At 42.6% G+C, this 18,525-nt stretch overlaps 1 protein-coding gene across 7 annotated transcripts in view; it reads right to left on the minus strand.

Annotated features, from left to right (window-relative positions):
- Window positions 1-3,167: 3,167 nt before the first annotated feature.
- Window positions 3,168-18,525, minus strand: part of RNF175 (ring finger protein 175) — a 64,039-nt gene continuing 48,681 nt past the window's right edge. For 2 of the 7 annotated variants that reach the window (XM_027513495.1, XM_027513489.1), the window contains 5 exons: window positions 17,439-17,546; window positions 14,111-14,231; window positions 9,437-9,630; window positions 5,883-5,984; window positions 3,168-3,686 (listed from right to left, as the gene is read on the minus strand). In XM_027513495.1, coding sequence (XP_027369296.1) covers window positions 3,566-3,686; window positions 5,883-5,984; window positions 9,437-9,630; window positions 14,111-14,231; window positions 17,439-17,546 — 646 coding nt within the window. In that variant the 3' untranslated portion in view covers window positions 3,168-3,565. Of the gene's footprint in view, window positions 3,687-3,714; window positions 4,745-4,862; window positions 5,803-5,882; window positions 5,985-9,436; window positions 9,631-14,110; window positions 14,232-17,438; window positions 17,547-18,525 lie in introns of those variants that run through there. The other 5 variants (XR_003506145.1, XM_027513491.1, XM_027513490.1 and 2 more) reach the window with 5 other exon arrangements.

The raw sequence follows: 18,525 nt of genomic DNA on the forward strand, positions 1-18,525 counted from the left end.
GCAGTCTTCTATATCCCTGATGCTGATCTTCAGCCTTTAGTTATGTGTGAGGTTCTCATTACTGTCTGGTTACTCTGCTCCCTGAATCATATTGCTTTTTCCTTCTTTTAAAAAGTCTTGTTTCTAATTCTAAAAAGGGCTCTCTTTTTCTCTTTCTGAAATGTTATAGAAGTATGTGTGAGCTAAATAAATTTTTAAGCAAGCATCGACCTAGAGGTTCCTCACAATGACTCAAAAATATTTGATACACAGTGATTTAAAAGAAAGATACTACTTCCATATGTTAATTTTTAGAATCTAGATAATAAGGCATTAAATGAATGCATTAAATTTAAAAGCAAGGAGCTGATCCTGGATTTTGTGCAACTCTCTTGGTAAGCTGGGAACCATGTGTGAAGGAAGTGACCTTGCTTCATCTTCAGCCAGAACTGGGTCTGTGTGGTTTACTGGGGTCTGAAGTCAGAAAGCCCTGGGTTAGGACAGTGCATCTCTGGGTAAGTCGGTCTGACCGAAGATATTTCCCTGTCACAAAGACAGGGCAGTAATGAATTCATCAGAGGGTCCTGTGTTGAGACCGATATGCAGCAGAGTCAGTGAAGCACTGGGCGTGTGACCCGGGGTGCTGTTCAGGCTGAGGAGGCAAGAAGAACGCCCGCAGGAATGGAGACCCGGGTGCCCACACAGGCCGACAGGCGCCTGTGGCGGATGTTAGCGATTATTATTTCCACGGAGTGGTTCATCTCATTAGATATTATGGTTTGTAAATGAACATTTTTGTGTTATGGGTCCTAGTGGGGATCTCGGGTATATTTTCTGCTGTTTGCAGAAAGTTATACCAAAGAAATAAGTCCATTAAATGCATAATAGGTTTTAGTCCTTGGGAAACCCAAGGGTGGGTTCTTCTCTCTTACAAACTCCTGGGAGCATGCAATGGAGGAGACAGTAGCCAGTCTAATAAAAAACAGGCAAGTTCAGGAAGAGGAAACGAGAGATGCCACAGAAACCAAAGACAAAATGGACTTTTTGCTTCACTTCTCTATTTCCTACGTAAGTATAACATTGTCATGAGAACCAGACAAATTTAACATGGACGTGATCTGTAGATTTCATTTCAATAATTTAAACAGCAACAGGAACAGCTTCATAGTTAATTGATAGATCTAAAATAATTTTTTGAAAAGAATCTTTATTTTTTTTCATTACAAATGTTAAACTGTAGAAATTTTGGAGAAGAAACTACAGCATATAAAAGAAAGAGTCAGCTCTTATCCCTTCACCTTGAGCTAACCTCTGGTAACTGGAGATAGGTTAGTGCTCTCCATAATTTTTTCAATGTGTATATATATATTACTTCATAAAACTGAGATTAGATTTTACATGCTTAAACTGTATAAAGAAAATAGCATCTCTTTTTTTGCCCCTGATATTGTTTGGTAATTATCTAACATTTCTAAGTTCTGAAGTTCAGTCACAATTCCATGCAGACATCTATTGGTTTACTTGCTCAGAGTTCTAAAGGGCCATCATGCAGCTCTCCATAAAAAATAAGTGGCAAATACCCCAGAGGTCGAACACATCAGAGGTCACATACAACAGAGGTCATTTAAGGACTCTTGTACAGAAGAGAAACTAAGTGTTAGTTGGTGTTTATCCAACTGCAAGGTGCTTTGTCAATACCCAGTTCAAGAATCTCGTTTTCTCTCTTTAACCTTGCACATGGCTGCTATGTAATATATATGGAATTGTTGAAATGTCTGCTGAGTAGGGAAATAAACTAGAGTTAAATCTTCTAATAATCTGGATGATGAGCCAGTTGTAATACTGAAGCATTGAGTAGTTTCAAGAAGGAAAATTACCAAAAGGTAGAAATCTTAATGTGAGGGACTTCCTTGGTGTTCCTGTGGTTTAGAATCCACCTTCCAACGCAAGGGATGTAGGTTTGATTCCTGGTGGGGGAACTAAAATCCCATATACCTCGGGGCAACTAAGCTTCTGCCCTGCAACTACAGAAAGCCTATGCATTCCAATGAAGACCTGGCACAGCCAAAAAAAATCTTAATGTGAGATCTCATCATAACTATGATGGAATTTTGTATAAAGGACATTGCCAACATTTTTTTCAATTTATTAAGTACAATTGATTTATAGTGTTGAGTTAATTTCTGCTGCACAGCAAAGTGATGCATTTATACATATGTGTCCATTCTTTTTCATATTCTTTTCCATTATGATTTATCACAGAATACTGAATATAGTTCCCTGTGCTACACAGTAGGAGGTTGTTGTTTATCCTTTCTATATATAATAGTCTGCATCTGCTAATCCCAAACTCCCAATCCAACAGTTACCTGGCCCCCCTCCGCACTGGCAACTCCAAGTCTGTTCTGTCTGGGAGTCTTTCTGTTTCATAGATCAGTTCATTTGTGGCATATTTTAGATTCCACGTATAAGTGATATCAGGATATTTGTCTTTCTGATTTACTTCACTCAGTAGGATAATCTAGGTCACCTATGTTGCTGCAACGTGTTGCCCGTGTTTTGGTAATAGACGTGTTTCCTTTTTACTTCATTCAAGTGTAATGTCGTCAAGTGTTGCAGATGTCTGGTGTGATGTATAGTGGTGACTATTTAGTAAATGACCAGTAATTTAAAATGAATTAATTTAAGGGAGTTAAACGTGGTAATACCATTCTTAGGTTAATTTGTTCTGACTTGTCTTCTCAGTTCTGTTCATTTTTTCTCTCTTGTTGGATTGGTTCATTTGTTCAGCAGATATTTATTAGTGCCTCTTATGTGTCAGATGGTGCCCAAGTGCTGCAAAGATAGTAGGGAACAAAACATAAAATCCTCTGTCTTCATGGAGAGGAAGACAGACAGTAGACAAATGAGTCTATGATGTGATTTCAGGTGTTGAAAAGGGCTGGGATGGAAGTGAAAACAGTATGGCCATGGAAAGAGAGTGTGTGTGTTTACGTGTAAACAGGTGGCCCCGAAGAAGAGAGGGGTGCGCTCCCTCAGTCACCCGTGCGTGGGCTGAGTGTGCAGCAGCCCAGCGGACCCCGCGCGGCTCTGGCCATTGTATGGACGGCAGCACCCGGTGCTAACGGAAGGGCTCAGTGGTACCAAAGCTGCCGCGGGGTAACAAGAGCAGAGACCAGAAAAGACCGTGTCCTTAAACCATAGATTTAATGACTCTACTTCTTTGAAGATGTTCAACCGATAAGACGGCATTTGTTATAACTCAATAAAATTGTATGTGAGAAGCACTTTGCAGACCTCTGAAACCCATCCCAGGTGAGATCACTGTAAGCCAAGCTCGGGATGGGATGTCCACGGTGGGTGGTACCAGAAGTGCCACAAGCCCGGATGAGACAGTGGTTGTAACCGGAAAGATGCAAGGCCTCTGTGTTTATTCCACTGCTCAGCTTCTGCTTAAATTCTTTCCACACAGACCCAGTGCCAGCTTTTATTCAGTTCTCTGAATTCTTGGGATCTCTAAAAATTAAAAGAGTGTTAGAAAATATTTCCACATGCAGTACATCGCTTCTGGGGTAAGCGTGCCATGCTATTCCAGCCCTAGTGAATAGTTAATGCCTTGGACGATCCCGATGACCACGGGTTGCCAGGCCACCAGGTAACGAAGCCAGTCCAGGATCTGTCCGTATAGAAAGTGTGTGCGCTCCCAGCTGAATCTCAGTTAAGGAGGTTGCGCTACATCTAGCCACGTAGCAGAAATAGTCACTGTTATTTATACTACATCTGATTTCTAAAAGTAAAACGGTCTACAATAAAATCCCCAAATACAATCCCAAAGAAGAATAAAAGGTAAGGGTCACATACTGAAATAAAGAGGAAGCGGGGGATGATGAACGTGGAAAACGAAGGACGATGAAAACTACCGTTGAGCGAGCAAAAACAGCTCTGGGCTATTCTGCCCTCGTTCATCAGAGGGAACTCACTGCATGTTAAAAAGGAAGGCATTAGTTCACTGATAATACATATCCTATCCTGGTCCCTCGGCTAGACTGTGCTGAGGGAACTTCATACGTAGTATCTCTATTAGCCGTGTTATACACGGAAAGGCAGACTTTTCATATGTATCGTTTATCTTACACTGAATCTCAATGAGGAGTGCATGTGTTTCTTTAGCTGCCTTGGAAGAATGATGCTTGTTGTTAGATGCTCCATTCAGAAACACAGTTCTGTATTTCACAGAAAAAAAAGTATATGTAATATTCAAAAGTTTATTCTCTCAAGACCGTTTCGTTCTCTCAAAGAAATCAATTGTCTTTTATTATTTAAATGATCGTTAAGGTGACATTTATGACCACATTATCACCCATTTTATGACAAAGACGCATATACTGAGGTTTCACAAGTGAGTTACTAGTCGAAAGCTGTTCTGGCTCAGCCTAGTGAGGAGAGAAGGTGCATGACGGCCTTCTGCCGGGGCTGTTCTTGGCCGGGTTCTGAGACAAAAGCCAGCTGGGAGGGAGCTGAGTGGGTTCTCTGTGCCGGGGTGTGGCTCTGAGACCCAGGGCCCACCTGCGCTGCCGCCCCTGCGGCTCTACTGACAAGTCCTTCCTTACCTGCAGCTCTCAGCCACGGCGGCGCTTCTGCAGATAGCCACTGGTGAACCTGCACAGTGAGGGTTGGTGAAGAGTCAAGGGGGCAGGGATGGGGGATCTCCTTTAGCACTGTGAAAGTCGGGTGACTGGAACTTAGAAGGAATACGGTAAGTCCCCTGCGTATGAGTGAGTTCCTTTCAGAGAGTGCTTTCATAAGTCCAACAAAGTTATCTAGGTACCCAACTAACATCATCATCTACATACTGTACTTTTCACACAAATAACACATAAAAATCAAGCAAACAAAAAATGACACATTTTTAATCTTATGAAAAGTACAGTAGTACAGTACAGTGGCTGAACAGACACACGAGCTAACTTACATGATTGGACATGCAAAGGCACGCTCCCATCCCTGAAAGTTCACGGCTTGGAGGTGCATACGTAGGGGACTGACTGTCGAAGGCTGCTGCTGAGGAGCTAAGAGGGAGTTCCTGGCAGGCTGTGGCCATCCCCTCAGGGCTCTTCCACTTAAGGGGGATGCGTTTTAGATCTATTTACCCCCCTGGAAGAGACACTGCGGTCTTGGGTGGGTGGGGTGGAGGGCCAAGGCTTGCAGTCAGCGCTGGAGGGGGACACTCCCTTCCTGTGACCTTAATGAGATGTGAGTTTATTTGGTCTGGGGTCCCTGCTGTCTATAAAAATCCTGTTGTTGCCATTCACTGACCAAATCTGTAGTAGGTCTTCAGTCCTTTCAATATTATTATTACTTAGGTTAGCCTAAGAAAAGATGAGATATAGCAAGGAATTAAAGAAGCCAAAATTCAGGGGGGGAAACCCTACTAATTCTGGAAATACTACAATTTTGTACACCTTAAAAATACTTTTCTATATTCTAGTTCACAGTTGGGGCTTTTAAATTTTCTGTTCTATTTTCCTCCCCATCTACTCATCTTATCCACCTGTTATTTACCATCTGTCTCTCTGCCTATCTATCATCCATTTATCTGCCTACCTACTTATCTTATCCTTCCATATATTCATATTATCCATATTTGCAATGTCCCATCACATTTTCACTAAAGCCCTTATAGTGGAATAAGTGGAATACAAAGAGTAGAATGTATCTTTTTTGGCATTTAACTTAGCTAGAGTAGTAACGCAGACATGGGCAAGAAAAGGGACAAGTCACTTTGAAATAGGTAGTTAGGGAAAACAGTGTTTTCTGCCGTACCTGTAGTGATGATAAGGAAAGTTTAAATTAGAGGATGTGTTGCCAGAAAATAATATTTCATAACTTCATAAAAAGGATACGGGTTATTGATCATCCTCTTCAAATCGACCTTCTCTTTGCAGTAAGGGCACGTCTGCTTTTTACCAACAATACACCAACCTCGGATGCAGAATTCATGAAAGCTTAGGGATCTTGTTAGGGAAGATACTGAAAGGCAAGGTCTACTTCATGACGATGTGATGGAAGTGATCCCGCCTGTTGGGTGGAGTGGTGGAGGCAGAAATGGCTCTCGGTCATGACTTGGTTGTGTCTATTGCTTTCCTAGAGCCTCTGCAGGACAGTGGAGCCACCAAGGACAGTGAGCTTGAAGTCAAAGCCTATGACCCTGAGGAGTTTACTCATCTTCTTAGCCTTACATGTTCTGACCTCAGATTCTGTGATTAAATTAGACAAAGAATGTGGATGTGCTTTTTTACAGGATGTCTTATGCAAACATATCCTCACTTTTTGTGCATATCTCTGCATTTATCATAGCATCTCCCCATTTAGCTTTTTGGGCACCTACCCACTACCATCTATGTAATGAGATTCAGTTCAGTTCAGTTCAGTCGCTCAGTCATGTCTGACTCTTTGTGACCCCATGAATTGCAGCAAGTTCAAATTATTTGTGGTCAAATATTGTACAGATATTTCTATTAGCTTCATAAGTTTTTTCTCAAGTTTTTATTACTGATAAGGAGCCAGTTATTTTGAAATAGAATATATAGAATCTAGGCACTTACAGATTCATTTGTATACAATCCCTTTCGATGCTTTGTCCCCAAAGTTGACAATGAACCATATGTTTTCCCTCAGCACCAGGGACTGAGTCTTACAGAGCCTGAGTCAAGTCACTCTGGGTCATGACTTTTTGTGTACTTATATATCTCTCCTGGGCAATGTGCTACCTGTGGGACAGTGACTCATTCATCTCTGTGCTCAGCACCTTAAGCAGTGCCTTAGTGCCTGTTTGGGGGCTTCCCAGGTGGCACTAGTGGCAAATAATCCACCTGCCAATGCAGGAGATGCAAAACTCAAGTTGGATCCCTGGGACAGGAGGATCCCCTGGACGGGGTAATGTCAGCCCACTCCAGTGTTCTTGCCTGGAGAACTCCATGGACAGAGGAGCCTGGTGTGCTATATTCCATGGGGCCTCAGACAGTTGGACATGGACATGACTGAGCGACTAAGCACACACACACACACACACACACACACGCCTATTTATTGAATGAATATTTGAATGAATCATTCAAAACCAATTACTATTGCAAACTTATTTTCCTCGGGTTCCACAGCTTATAGATTTGAGTAAGATCATTAACTGGGGCTTTTCTGGTGGCTCTGTGGTGAAGAATCTGCCTGCCAATGTAGGAGATGCAGGTTAAATCCCCGGGTTGGGACGATCCTCTGGAGAAGGAAATGGCAACCCACTCCAGTATTCTTGCCTGGGAAATCCCATGGACAGAGGAGCCTGGTGGGCTACAGTCCATGGGGTCACAAAAAGAGTTGGCTATGACTTAATGACTAAACAACAAACACAATGATTAACTATGAGATTCATCGTGTTGATTTCCTTCTATAGTCACTGATCCCAGGGTGGCTTTCCCTGACCTGCTACAGCACCCATGTAGACGTTCCCTCACTAACGGAGGGCGTGGAGGTGGAGACAAGGCCACGCAGATGATTCCTCGGTATTAGATTGGTGTGCGACCAAGAGTCCCCATTCTTTTATGTTCTTGGAACTGGGGTCACTTTTGCATGTTTGGGTTAGCATAAAGTGTATTATAACAAAGATACTAAGTCAAAACCTGTACAGTTCTTCATTCAAAAGAGCTCCAGATAGGTATGGCATTCAGGGCTCATTGAGCAAGCATTGAGATGTTCATCTCCTCTTTAATATCCCCTTTTCTCTTCAAAATCTCATATGCAAAGCCTTCACCCCAGCAGAATTTCTGCAGAGCAAGACTCAGATTCCCACCCCTTGTTAATATGATTCATGTTTGCCCACTCCTTGCTAATATGACTCATGCTAAAATGGGCCATTAATAATACTCCCTGCAAAGCAAATTTAAAGGTGACTACATTTTCGATTACATATGCACACATGTACAACAATCCCTAAGGGCTTTTAAAGATGGAGAGAGAAAATATTTCCACTTGCAAATGGCAGAAGGGGCTCTGTTCCAACATTTGAAAACTAAATCATATTTAAAACTAGGACCAGACTTGGAAAATTTCTACTAAGAATGATAGGTTTTTGGGAAATGTATCACACTGAAAAACCACATAGAATCCCACATGGGATATCTTTGTGTTTCTTACCTTAAAATGTTAAGACTTAAATGTTGGAGTAAAGGCTCCTATTACAGTTCAGATGCATTTGGTCCAGTTTTTTACTCTCAGGATTGAATAAATGGAATCTGTCCAGATTAAACAGAATCAAATCATGAGTGCTGCATGTCTATGGTGTTACTGACTGAGTTCGGTGGGCTTCAGAAGCAAGAGGCAGATGGTTTGATCACCTTATAATGCCAGAGCTTTGAACTGACTGAGTGCACAGCAATATTATAAAATTGATATTGTACTATCAAATAAAGATAAATGATGCCTTCTTTTCCCTGTATGAAGAGAAGAATTAAAATACTGATTGTTGGTCAACGCAAACACCACTGTGGCATCCAGAGTTACGTGCTCAGGCAGTGCAGCCTCGGCCCAGGGCTCTTGATGCCAGCATCTCTCAGCACATGGAGCCCTTCCTCACTGTTGCTGGAGTCCCAGAGGGTGCTGGTTTCCAGGGCCAGGCTGGTCTGGCCCCCAAAGATCCCTTCTCCGGTGGATAGTGATTTGGGGCACAACCCATAGGCCAGGGAATCAAATGGTCCAAGTGTAATTTAAGGTGTCCTCTTTTCAAGACCAAAGCTGATACTTGGCTTTCCCCATCACCACTGTGGACACAAGCAGGTTCCTGAGAATTATTTCCAGGTAAAACACGCCACCATTAATACCGTAGATGTGTGGCACTCATGATTTGATTCTGTTTAATCTGGACAGATTCCATTTATTCAATCCTTAGAGTAAAAAAACTGGACATTGTCATTCTTGTTCTTGTGAGATTCAGACAAGGGCTCCGCCAGGCAAGTCCTGAGCTCTGCCCTGCAGCTGAAACTGCACTCTGTTCTTCACTCCCCAGCCTCTCTCCCCTGGTCCTCACTGGCTACCTGTGTGCTTAAGGCTTCACCGGTTCTCCCAGCCAGCCTCTGCTCAGATGCTGCGGCCCTCCTGTTCGTGTGGCCTGAAGACTCCTTTTAAAAAAGAAATTACTGGGGGAGGAGGAGGGTGGAGAGGAGAAGGGAAAGAGGTTTACCACCTGCTAACTAAGAGCAGTTCATTATTCATCAGGGATCAGAGAGAGTCTCAATAAGAAAATGGACAGGAGCATAAAGGCTTGGGGTTTGGTGAAGGGAGCTAAGCAAGGCAGAAGGAAGTGGGGAGAAGGAGGAGACAAAGGAGGAGGGGGGTGACGGGACAGTCTTCCCTGATATTCCATCTCCCGGCTTGAGGAAGGCCATATGGCCTCCCGTGAAAAGGATACACATGCTTGCATGAAAGCTGGTAGGTGTTTTCAATGAGCCCTTCCTCATCAAGTTCCACAATGATCTTCTGCCCACACACGGCGCAGATGTCGTCCGACAGACTCCTGGTGGGCATCCCACTGCCGCTGTAGAACTGTGGGGGGACAGGCCCAGAGCACACATCATTCTGTGAGCACAGGGAAGCCACTGGCAGCTGGAAGACAGAGAGGCTTCACCGTTTCTCTGCTGCTTTAGAACTTGAAACGTGTTTCCCATAGAACAACGCTACTGTGGGGTGAAGGTTTCCCAGGCAAAACCCCACTGAGCCCCAAAGCACATCGCTAATTGTAACCACCTAACTTCTCCACTGAGGAATCCTTTAAGAGGAACAGTTTTATCGAGGGCTGTAGTTCAGAATGACATGGGAAGCTTTTTAAATTCACCCAGAACCTGACCCTTCTCCTTATTCTCCTGAGACTCTGATTCCCAGATCTCAAGTAATCCCAGACATCTATGTATCTTTTAATTAACTTTAATATAATTAAAATTTTAATCAATTTAAATAAAATCCCATCTGACTATAGGGAGTATGAAGACTAATCCCATTAGAAAGCAGCGCATTTAGAATTCTAACTTGGGACATTGCATCTCCCCAGGGCTGTGGATGAGGAGCGATTCCTAACATTGGCAGCACATTAGAATGTCTAAGAAGCTTTTTTAAAAATAAAAGATTTATTTTATAATTGTTTTAGATACAAAAGATACAAAGATAGAATAGAGTTTCCACACCAAGTTTCCCCTGTGATTAACATTTTACATTTAGGGTGGTACATTTGTTACAATTAATGAACCAACACTGATGCATTATTATGAAATCAAGTCTATACTTTGTTCAGATTGCTTGGTTTTTCTCAAATGTCCTTATTTTGTTCTAGAATCCCATCCAGGATACCATTAATTGTCTTATCTCTTTAGGCTTCTCTCTTTTTTTAATTTTTTAGGCTTCTCTTGGCTTTGGCAGTTTCTCAGACTTTTTTTCCCTATGATTGACAGTTTGGGGGTGGGGGCGGTGCTTATAGAATGTCCTTCACTTGGAGTTTAGCTAATGTGTTTTTCTCTTGATTATGCTGAGCTTATGAGTTTTAGGGAAAAAGAGAACAGAGGTGAAATGCCACGCTTACCACATTGTGGCAAGGGTGCGTGCAGTCCACATGATCCATCGTTGCTGATGTTGACCTTGATTACTGAGTTTGAGGTAGTGTTTGTCAAGTTTCTCCACTCTACAACTACCTTTTACTTCTTTTACTTCTTTCTACACTGTACTCTTTGGAAGGAAATCACCATCACCACGAGCACTTCACACTTAGGGAGTGGGGAGTTAGGAGTTATGGTCCACATCTGTATCAGTCAGAGTTCTCCAGGGAAATGGAACAGAGGATATGCATGCATGTGGGTCGGGGGAGAGTGGGCAGAGAGGGAGAAAGGGGGAAGGGAGAGAGAGACTCATTTTAAAGACCTGAGGCTGGCAAGTCTGGAACCTGGAGGGCAGGCTAACAGGCCGAACTCTGGAAAGAGTTTTCAGACTTGAGGCAGAACTCCTTCTCTGAGAAACTTCAGTTTTTACCCTTAACGTCTTTGACTTATTAGCTTAAAGACCCATCTATATTTTCAAGGGTATTTGCTTTCCCTTAAAGTTAATTACAGCTACAAAATACATTCAAAGCAACATGTAGACTCATCTTTGGTCAAACAACTGGATACGAGAGCCTAATCAAGTTGACACATAAAAGTTAACCATGCAACCTCTTAAAGGTGGAATATCTCCATAAATTATGTGGAATTTGTCTGAATAGATTTGTCTGTTCTCATTTATTTATATCTATCTATTCAATCATTCACTTATTTCACTGTGGACTCATGGATATTTATTCTAAACTTCGAGTTATAACCCAATACTATTTACTACGAATACTACTGCTGCTGTGTTGCTCAAATTGTTTCAGCCTTGGCTTCTGTGTCTCTTTGACATAGCCTCATCATTGTGGGTTTTTTCTTGTGTGGGCTTTTTTTGAGAGCCTCCTTACTTTCTGGCCCTACAAAATACTCTAGGTTCATATTGTATGTTCCCTGCCAAGACCCAGAATCAGCTGTTCTCCCAAGGAACACTGTTTCCTTTTATTATAGACTGGTATTAGAAAACAAGATCGGAGCACTTTGTGTGCTCACTGCTACTAAGCTGTCATTGCTTCCAGGGCTTCTTAGTTGACAAAGCAAGGAAATATATCTGTATACTCTAACCCATGTGTATACACATATCTATAAAATATTTCTCTATATATCATCTACATTAAGATACATATAATCTATGTTATATGTATCTTCCCTGGTGGCTCAGACGGTAAAGCATCTGCCTGCAATGCGGGAGACCTGGGTACGATTCCTGGGTCGGGAAGATCCCCTGGAGAAGGAAATGGCAATCCACTCCAGCACTCTTGCCTGGAAAATCCCATGGACGGAGGAGCCTGACAGTCCATGGGGTCGCAAAGAGTCGGACATGACCGAGCAACTTCACTTTTAAACTTTCACTTTCAATCTATGTTAAGCTAAACACCAGTTCAGACTGATGTCTCTGATCTATTCACAGATCATTCTAGCCTTCTCTCCTTGCGTGTATATAGCCTTCTGAGAGCAAGAAACATAGCTTCCATGACCAGTCTTCCATTCACTTGGAGTCCAGTTCCAGAATACATGCGCAGTGGTATCAGGGTATCCCCATAGCCCTGAGGGGAACTTACTTAATGGAGTGCAGTGCTTACATACAGTTCCTTTTGCTTTTAATCTTACATCTCCACTCATTTCAAAGAGACTTAGGTCAGCACTTCCCCCGTCCCCCCCACTTCAGAGAGGTTATTTTACACATTTGTAATACAGTTGAATTCTCTTGTCACAGTCCGCATTCTATCCTGGCATTTCCTGACATCCTATATGACTTGTTTTAGATTTGCACACTTAAGGTTTAACCTTTCTGCTATAAAGTACTGTTGATTTTGACAGATGCATAGTGTCATGCATTCACCATTAGAGTATCATACAGAATAATTTCACCACTCTAACAAATTCCCTGTGCTTCACACATTCAACCCTGCTCCCTCCCTAAGCCTCTTGGCAACCACTGGTCTCTTTAGCATCTCCACAGTTGTACCTTTTCCAAATTGTCATATAAGTGGAATCATAGAGTACAGACTGGCTTCTTTCACTTAGCACTATATATTTACGACTCATCCAACTTTCTGCATGGCTTAATAGCTTATTCCTTTTCCTAGGGAGCTTTTAAAACAAAGCAGATGCATTGGCTCCACTCCCAGAGTCTGACTTAATTAGTGTGGGGCTCAGGCACTGGTGTGGTGCTTCCTCTTTACCTCTGTCACAAGCACATGAATAAGTGCATATACACACGTGCACACACACACACCATCAGTTGAAGTCACTGGTGGTTGTGCCAATGGCTTGAGACAGTACTTGGTGGTTGGAACGAGGATGGCAGGAGATGACAAGATGTCATAGACTGGTGGGATGGAATCAGGTGAGGAATCTCTGTAAAGCTGGGGTTTAAAGACTTTGTTCTTTTGCTAGGTTAAATCTTTTCTTCCTGGTCCACTGGAGAACAGAGGAAATTCAACTCTTCCTCTCCTGTCCACAAGCAGGCACAAGAGGCTTTGGAAATTTGTAGAAGGGGGATGGCTCTGGTTTCTGTTGGAGGCACTGGGAGTGAAAATGCTCCCTTCTGTGCTTGCCTTAGACCTCACTAGAAAGGCAGCTGTCTTAGAGATGACACAAGGCTGGCCATTCCAGCATTCCACCACAGAAGTTGGACTCCAGGCTCTAGAGAAAGAGTAAGATGGAGTCTACAGAGATGGGGGAGGTGGGGGATGAAACAAAGGCCTTGTCGACTAGGTCCTGACCGGTAAGTGGAGGGGAGAACACAGTCCAGAAGGCCAGTCTTTCCTCACTGCTCACAGCGGTTTCTCCATTTCATACCTGGATGTGTGCCAAGAGACTGGTAGAGGACAGAGATGTGGAATTTCTGAAACCACTGGTCACACCCGGAACCTTTGGGATGTAAGTTTTTAAGAGATGTGCGTGTGTTAGACCACAGATGGTTACTCCTAATATCTGCATCTGGAATCCATCTTTCCAGAAACTGTGTCCATTCTGAATTTTAATTTTAAGAGCGTTAAAAAAACTATTAGTGATTTTTTTAATTCCAGGGGACAATACACAGTCAGAACACATTTAGCACACATTTTATCTCTTCTATTTCTTCAAATGCTGTATAATAACTGATCTTTATGATGATTATTACCCTGAGGTACTGATTGATTCTAAAGTGCTTTATGTGCATCAAATATGACTTTTATTTGCATCGGCAGATAAAGGGTTTTTGTTATTGCTGAATTTTTACTAATTCTTTATTTTTATTTTTTAGATTAATTTTTACTAAACCTTTAAATGTTGGCAATTGGAGTATGCTAGATATGGTTACTTCCAGATAATTTCACACCCGGAGAATCCAAGGAGCAGTTGGGCTGATAGAACCAAATAACACCTATTTCTGAAAATGGTCACAAATGTGTAAGATGAGACCATTTTTCTACATACCAAAAACGATTTCAAAGAATGAAAGCAACGCTTACCCCTAGAGTAGAAGCCATGTAGTCCGAACAGATCTCTGCGAAGTCTCTCCCCATTACTCCATAGTAGAGGCCATAGAACAAGGACACGATGCCAAAATCCATGGAATCTCTAGCTTTGATTCTATTGAAAACAACAGCCAAGGGAAGTAAGAATGGGCATCTTGTGGTGGTGGGGGGCGGGGGGTTGGTCTCGGGAAAGACTGCAGCTTGGAAAGTATTTCTTGCCATGGTATCTAAGAGAACCTTGAGTGTATTTTCCTTCATTTATTTGTTTAGTGTTTCTTTTTTTTAAGTGAATTTAAAATTCTCTCCATTCCTTTACGTTTTACCACTCAAGGCTAAGTGGACGAAATAATTCTTGAAAGAGTGTTTAACGTCTTCTTTGGACTGCAGTGCTGAGACAAGCCAACTCTAACCAGAGGTTCTCAAGCTTGGCTGTCGGTGGGAAAACCTGGGCAGCTTGTAAAAAACCTCCATCTGCAGGCTGCACCCTGGGCCAATTACATTAGCTCTCTGGAGGTGGAGCCCATGCAGCAATATTTTTGGAGGCTCTCCAGAGAAGGATGATTGCAGTGGGGAGCTAACATGAAGAACCTCTTTAATAGTCCAATGGTTCTCAGCCCTAACTGTATGTTAGGATTACCTGGGGGAGATTTTAAGGATATACTAATACACTATCTTCTAGGGCTCTAATTTAAGTGGCTTGGGGTGGGGTCTGGACAGTAGCTAGGGCCGAGAAGTTTGATTCCTGTGATCAAACTTAGATTTTATAGAATGCTTTCAAATACTTAATCTTACCTAAAAATATTGGAGATAGACATCATTAGCCATACTTTGGTTTGAAAAATGGGGACTTAGGAAAAATGATTGCTTAACCTGACAATTGGTACAGGGATTAAGCTCACATTTTGATGTCATTTGTTACTATGCCATAGTGCCATGTATTAATAAAAAAAATTTATTTTGCAAGTTGGATATTTCAAATACGCTAGGATTCTCTACAACAACTATTTCTTTTTTTTTAATTTATTTTTAATTGGAGGATAATTGCTTTACAATGTTGTGTTGGTTTCTGTCATATAACAAACGTGAATCAGCCCCTTCCCCACCCCCGCCCACCGCCTTCTTTTTCTAAAGGTAAAGATTTCTTTAAAAAGTGAATGATTAGCTCCTGATGTAATATCTGGATCTTAATGATCACACTTTCGATTTGCTCCCTCTGCAAGAGTCACTAATACTAGCAATGGAAGTTGGGGATCTGCCTGAGGCAGGAAGGAAGTGGAGAGAGGAGAGGAGGTGGGGGTCTGTCTCTCTCTGGAACCCTCTACTGGTGGTTTCTGTGCTCTGTTAACTTGAGGAGGGAATGGTACAGCTGTGCAGACCTGGAGGGCAGAGGTCTTTTGGTGTTGTGAACTGGGCATTCCAACACAGTGGGCAGCTTCATCCTTCCAAACTGGGGCAGTGACGAAGAATGAAGATGACCTTTCCTCTATGCCCAGGGGAGCATGGATTTATAGTCTAATTGATAAAAAGTGTAGCAACAAACTTGTAGTTCCAGAGAAAAGAATCTCAATACAATTGTGTTCAACGACAATTAGTAGTGAAAAAAATAGTTCCTTCCCATCTGAGGGCTTCTCTGGTGGTTCAGCTGGTAAAGAAATCACCTGCAATGTGGGAGACCTGGGTTCCCTAACCCCTGGGTTGGGAAGGTCCCTTGGAGAAGCTACCCACTCCAGTATTCTGGCTTGGAGAATTCCATGGATAGAGGAGCCTGGCAGCCTACATACAGTCCATGGGTTTGCAAAGTCAGACACAACTGAACGATTCTCACTTCATTTCCCATTTGAAGGGTTAGGTTCTTCATACACCTCATTATAGGAGAATTCCTGGATAAGGATCTTAAAATCATACAGATAATATTTTGGGGATAACTACAGTCCCAAGTGACTTCATAAAAGTAAAAAAATATTTTACACACATTAAAATAATATAGACAGTATGCTGCAAGAATAATTCAATGTCTTTCTATAGCTTAAACAAACAATAATAGATCTGTACAGCTGTATTCTATCCCTTTCTTCCTAGGGAATGGTAGGAGTTCCCTCTCTGAAAATTGCATGAAATATTTGTGAAATCAGATTGTTGTGTTGCCACAGGAAGAGCCCTTCCCCCCAGGGCTGGGTCTCCATCAAGTTTCCTTCCTTGTTTTATGACTTATGGGTAGCTAACTTCTGCCTTTCAAATTTCTAAGGTTCCAGAGATTTAGAGTAATTTTTTTTTGGTCACGTGGCCTGTGGGATCTTAGTTCACTGACCAGAGATCGAACCTGCACCCCCAGTTGGAGTCCCAACCATAGGACCACCAAGGAGGTCCCAGAGTTAGAGGAATTTTGACGTGAGACATATTCCAGGGATTTTCATTTGAGTGGTTTTCCACAGCTGGTATGTCCACCATCCACAGTGGTATGTCTCACACTTCCTTTCCAACACACAGGTTGATTACAGCTCTGCCCCTGAGAACCTCACTCACAGCACATCTCAGCAGCCATCTTCCCAGTGGAAACATGATTCTGAGTCATGGATATTATTATCCCAACTTCCTTTATTTCTCCCTAGACTTTGTTGCCCCATTACCTCTTCACTTCTCTTTCACTGTCTAAGTACTCAGTTTCCTCTTTTACTAAATGCCTCCAGCAGAAGAGATTTAGAGCAGAAACAAAATTCTAGAGCAGTGCTGTCCAATGGAAATACAGATTGGACATAATTAAAAATTTTCTTATAGCCACAAATAAAAGGTAAAAAGAAACAGATCAAATAATTTCACTAAAACATCCAGAGTACTGTCATCTCATGTAATCACAAAATGATTTTCTTATACGATCTTTGAAACTCAATGTGTATTTTAGACTTACAGCACCTCTTATTTCATATTTTACATGCTCAGTATTTACATGGGTTGGCAGCTACTGTGTTGGATAGCATAGCTTTAGGGGTTTAAAGAAGAAAGATATATAGAGGGATATGAGACTTAAGAATTTTGTAGAAGGGAACTTTTTAGCTCAATAAAAACTGCTCTAACAAATATAGGCCAACTTTTAATGACGATGTCTTTAAAGCTTATAATTTTTTAAAAACTTTGAAATCTGAGTGTTATTTTCCTTTTATTAGTGTCCCCCAGTGGCATCTATGATACCAATGATAGCCCTATAAACAGTGCGTCCCTGGAAAACTGCAGGGCCAAATGTGGCTTCCAGACACTGAGAACTTGACCAGGTTAATGCTACAAGTAAGTGCTTAGAGACATCAATATCTTAATTGGAGATACTTACCTGAAAAATAAATGGAATCCACACATTGTAAATATGATAGCCAAATAACCCACAACACCAAATGCATAGCTGAGTTTGTAGATTAGAAGAAACCATTTGTAAACCAATCTGTGGAGTGAAAAATGGGGAGACGCACCAAACATGATATATTAGAAAATATTTTCTCTTTTTCAAACATTGTTATAAGTCAGTTTTTAGTTTCTAAAATTCTGTTCATTTTACAATACACAGAGCATGAATATATCATATCAGCTAAACTCCATGATAATCTAGAGTTTTAATATACTACCAACAAGCAATATATAGACAGTACTATCATGCAGGTGTGTTTCTATGTATATATCCGTATATAAATTCATTGTGACTTACGCCCTCATGTAAAGGTGACCTTCGGGACTGGTTATTCTACATGGGGCCTTGTCGACCTCCCTCTCTTCTTTTCTCATTTGACCCTATATTGGCTTACAGTGGCTTTGGCAGGAGTCTTTGGAGGCAAGCGAGTGATGCGAGATGTCCTCCCCGGAGCCTCTCGCTTCCCGCCCGCGCTGCCCCTGCCCTCGCGCGGCCTCACTCACGCGGCCCCCGCGCAGCCCTGGAGCAGGAGCCCTGCGCATTGTTTTCTGTGCTACGTGGACGGGCCCTGTGTCCGTCCCACACTCACCATGGTGGCTTTCAGAGCTTTCCCCCTTCCCACAGGGTCCTCATGGAGAAGTGAGAGGGTGGGGATGCAGGGCAAGGATGGAGCGGATGTGGAAGGAGCCGTGGACCTGGCTGCTTCCCCTGCTGCCCGCAGTAAAAGCTCTTAGGAAAACCGCCCGAAGGGCCGCATGGCTGCTTCCTGCCTGAGAGAGCCTGGGCTGGGGCTGGGGCGCGGCTCCATTCCTGGTTCGGTACAAGGGCCCTGCCTGTCAGAACACACAGGGGCTGGAAGGAGGGGGGCTGGGGGCCCGGAGCAGCAAAGGGGGTGCTGGCACACTGCACAGGAGCATAAGGCTCCCCGTTTGCCCTCAGCCCTTTCCCGCCTCCTTCTCTGGAACCCCTCTCCTGCATTTCTCCCCAAACTTCATTCAGAATCTCCCTCTGGAGA

Source organism: Bos indicus x Bos taurus, chromosome 17 (genome assembly GCF_003369695.1).
Source record: "Bos indicus x Bos taurus breed Angus x Brahman F1 hybrid chromosome 17, Bos_hybrid_MaternalHap_v2.0, whole genome shotgun sequence".
Taxonomy (NCBI): domain Eukaryota; kingdom Metazoa; phylum Chordata; class Mammalia; order Artiodactyla; family Bovidae; genus Bos; species Bos indicus x Bos taurus.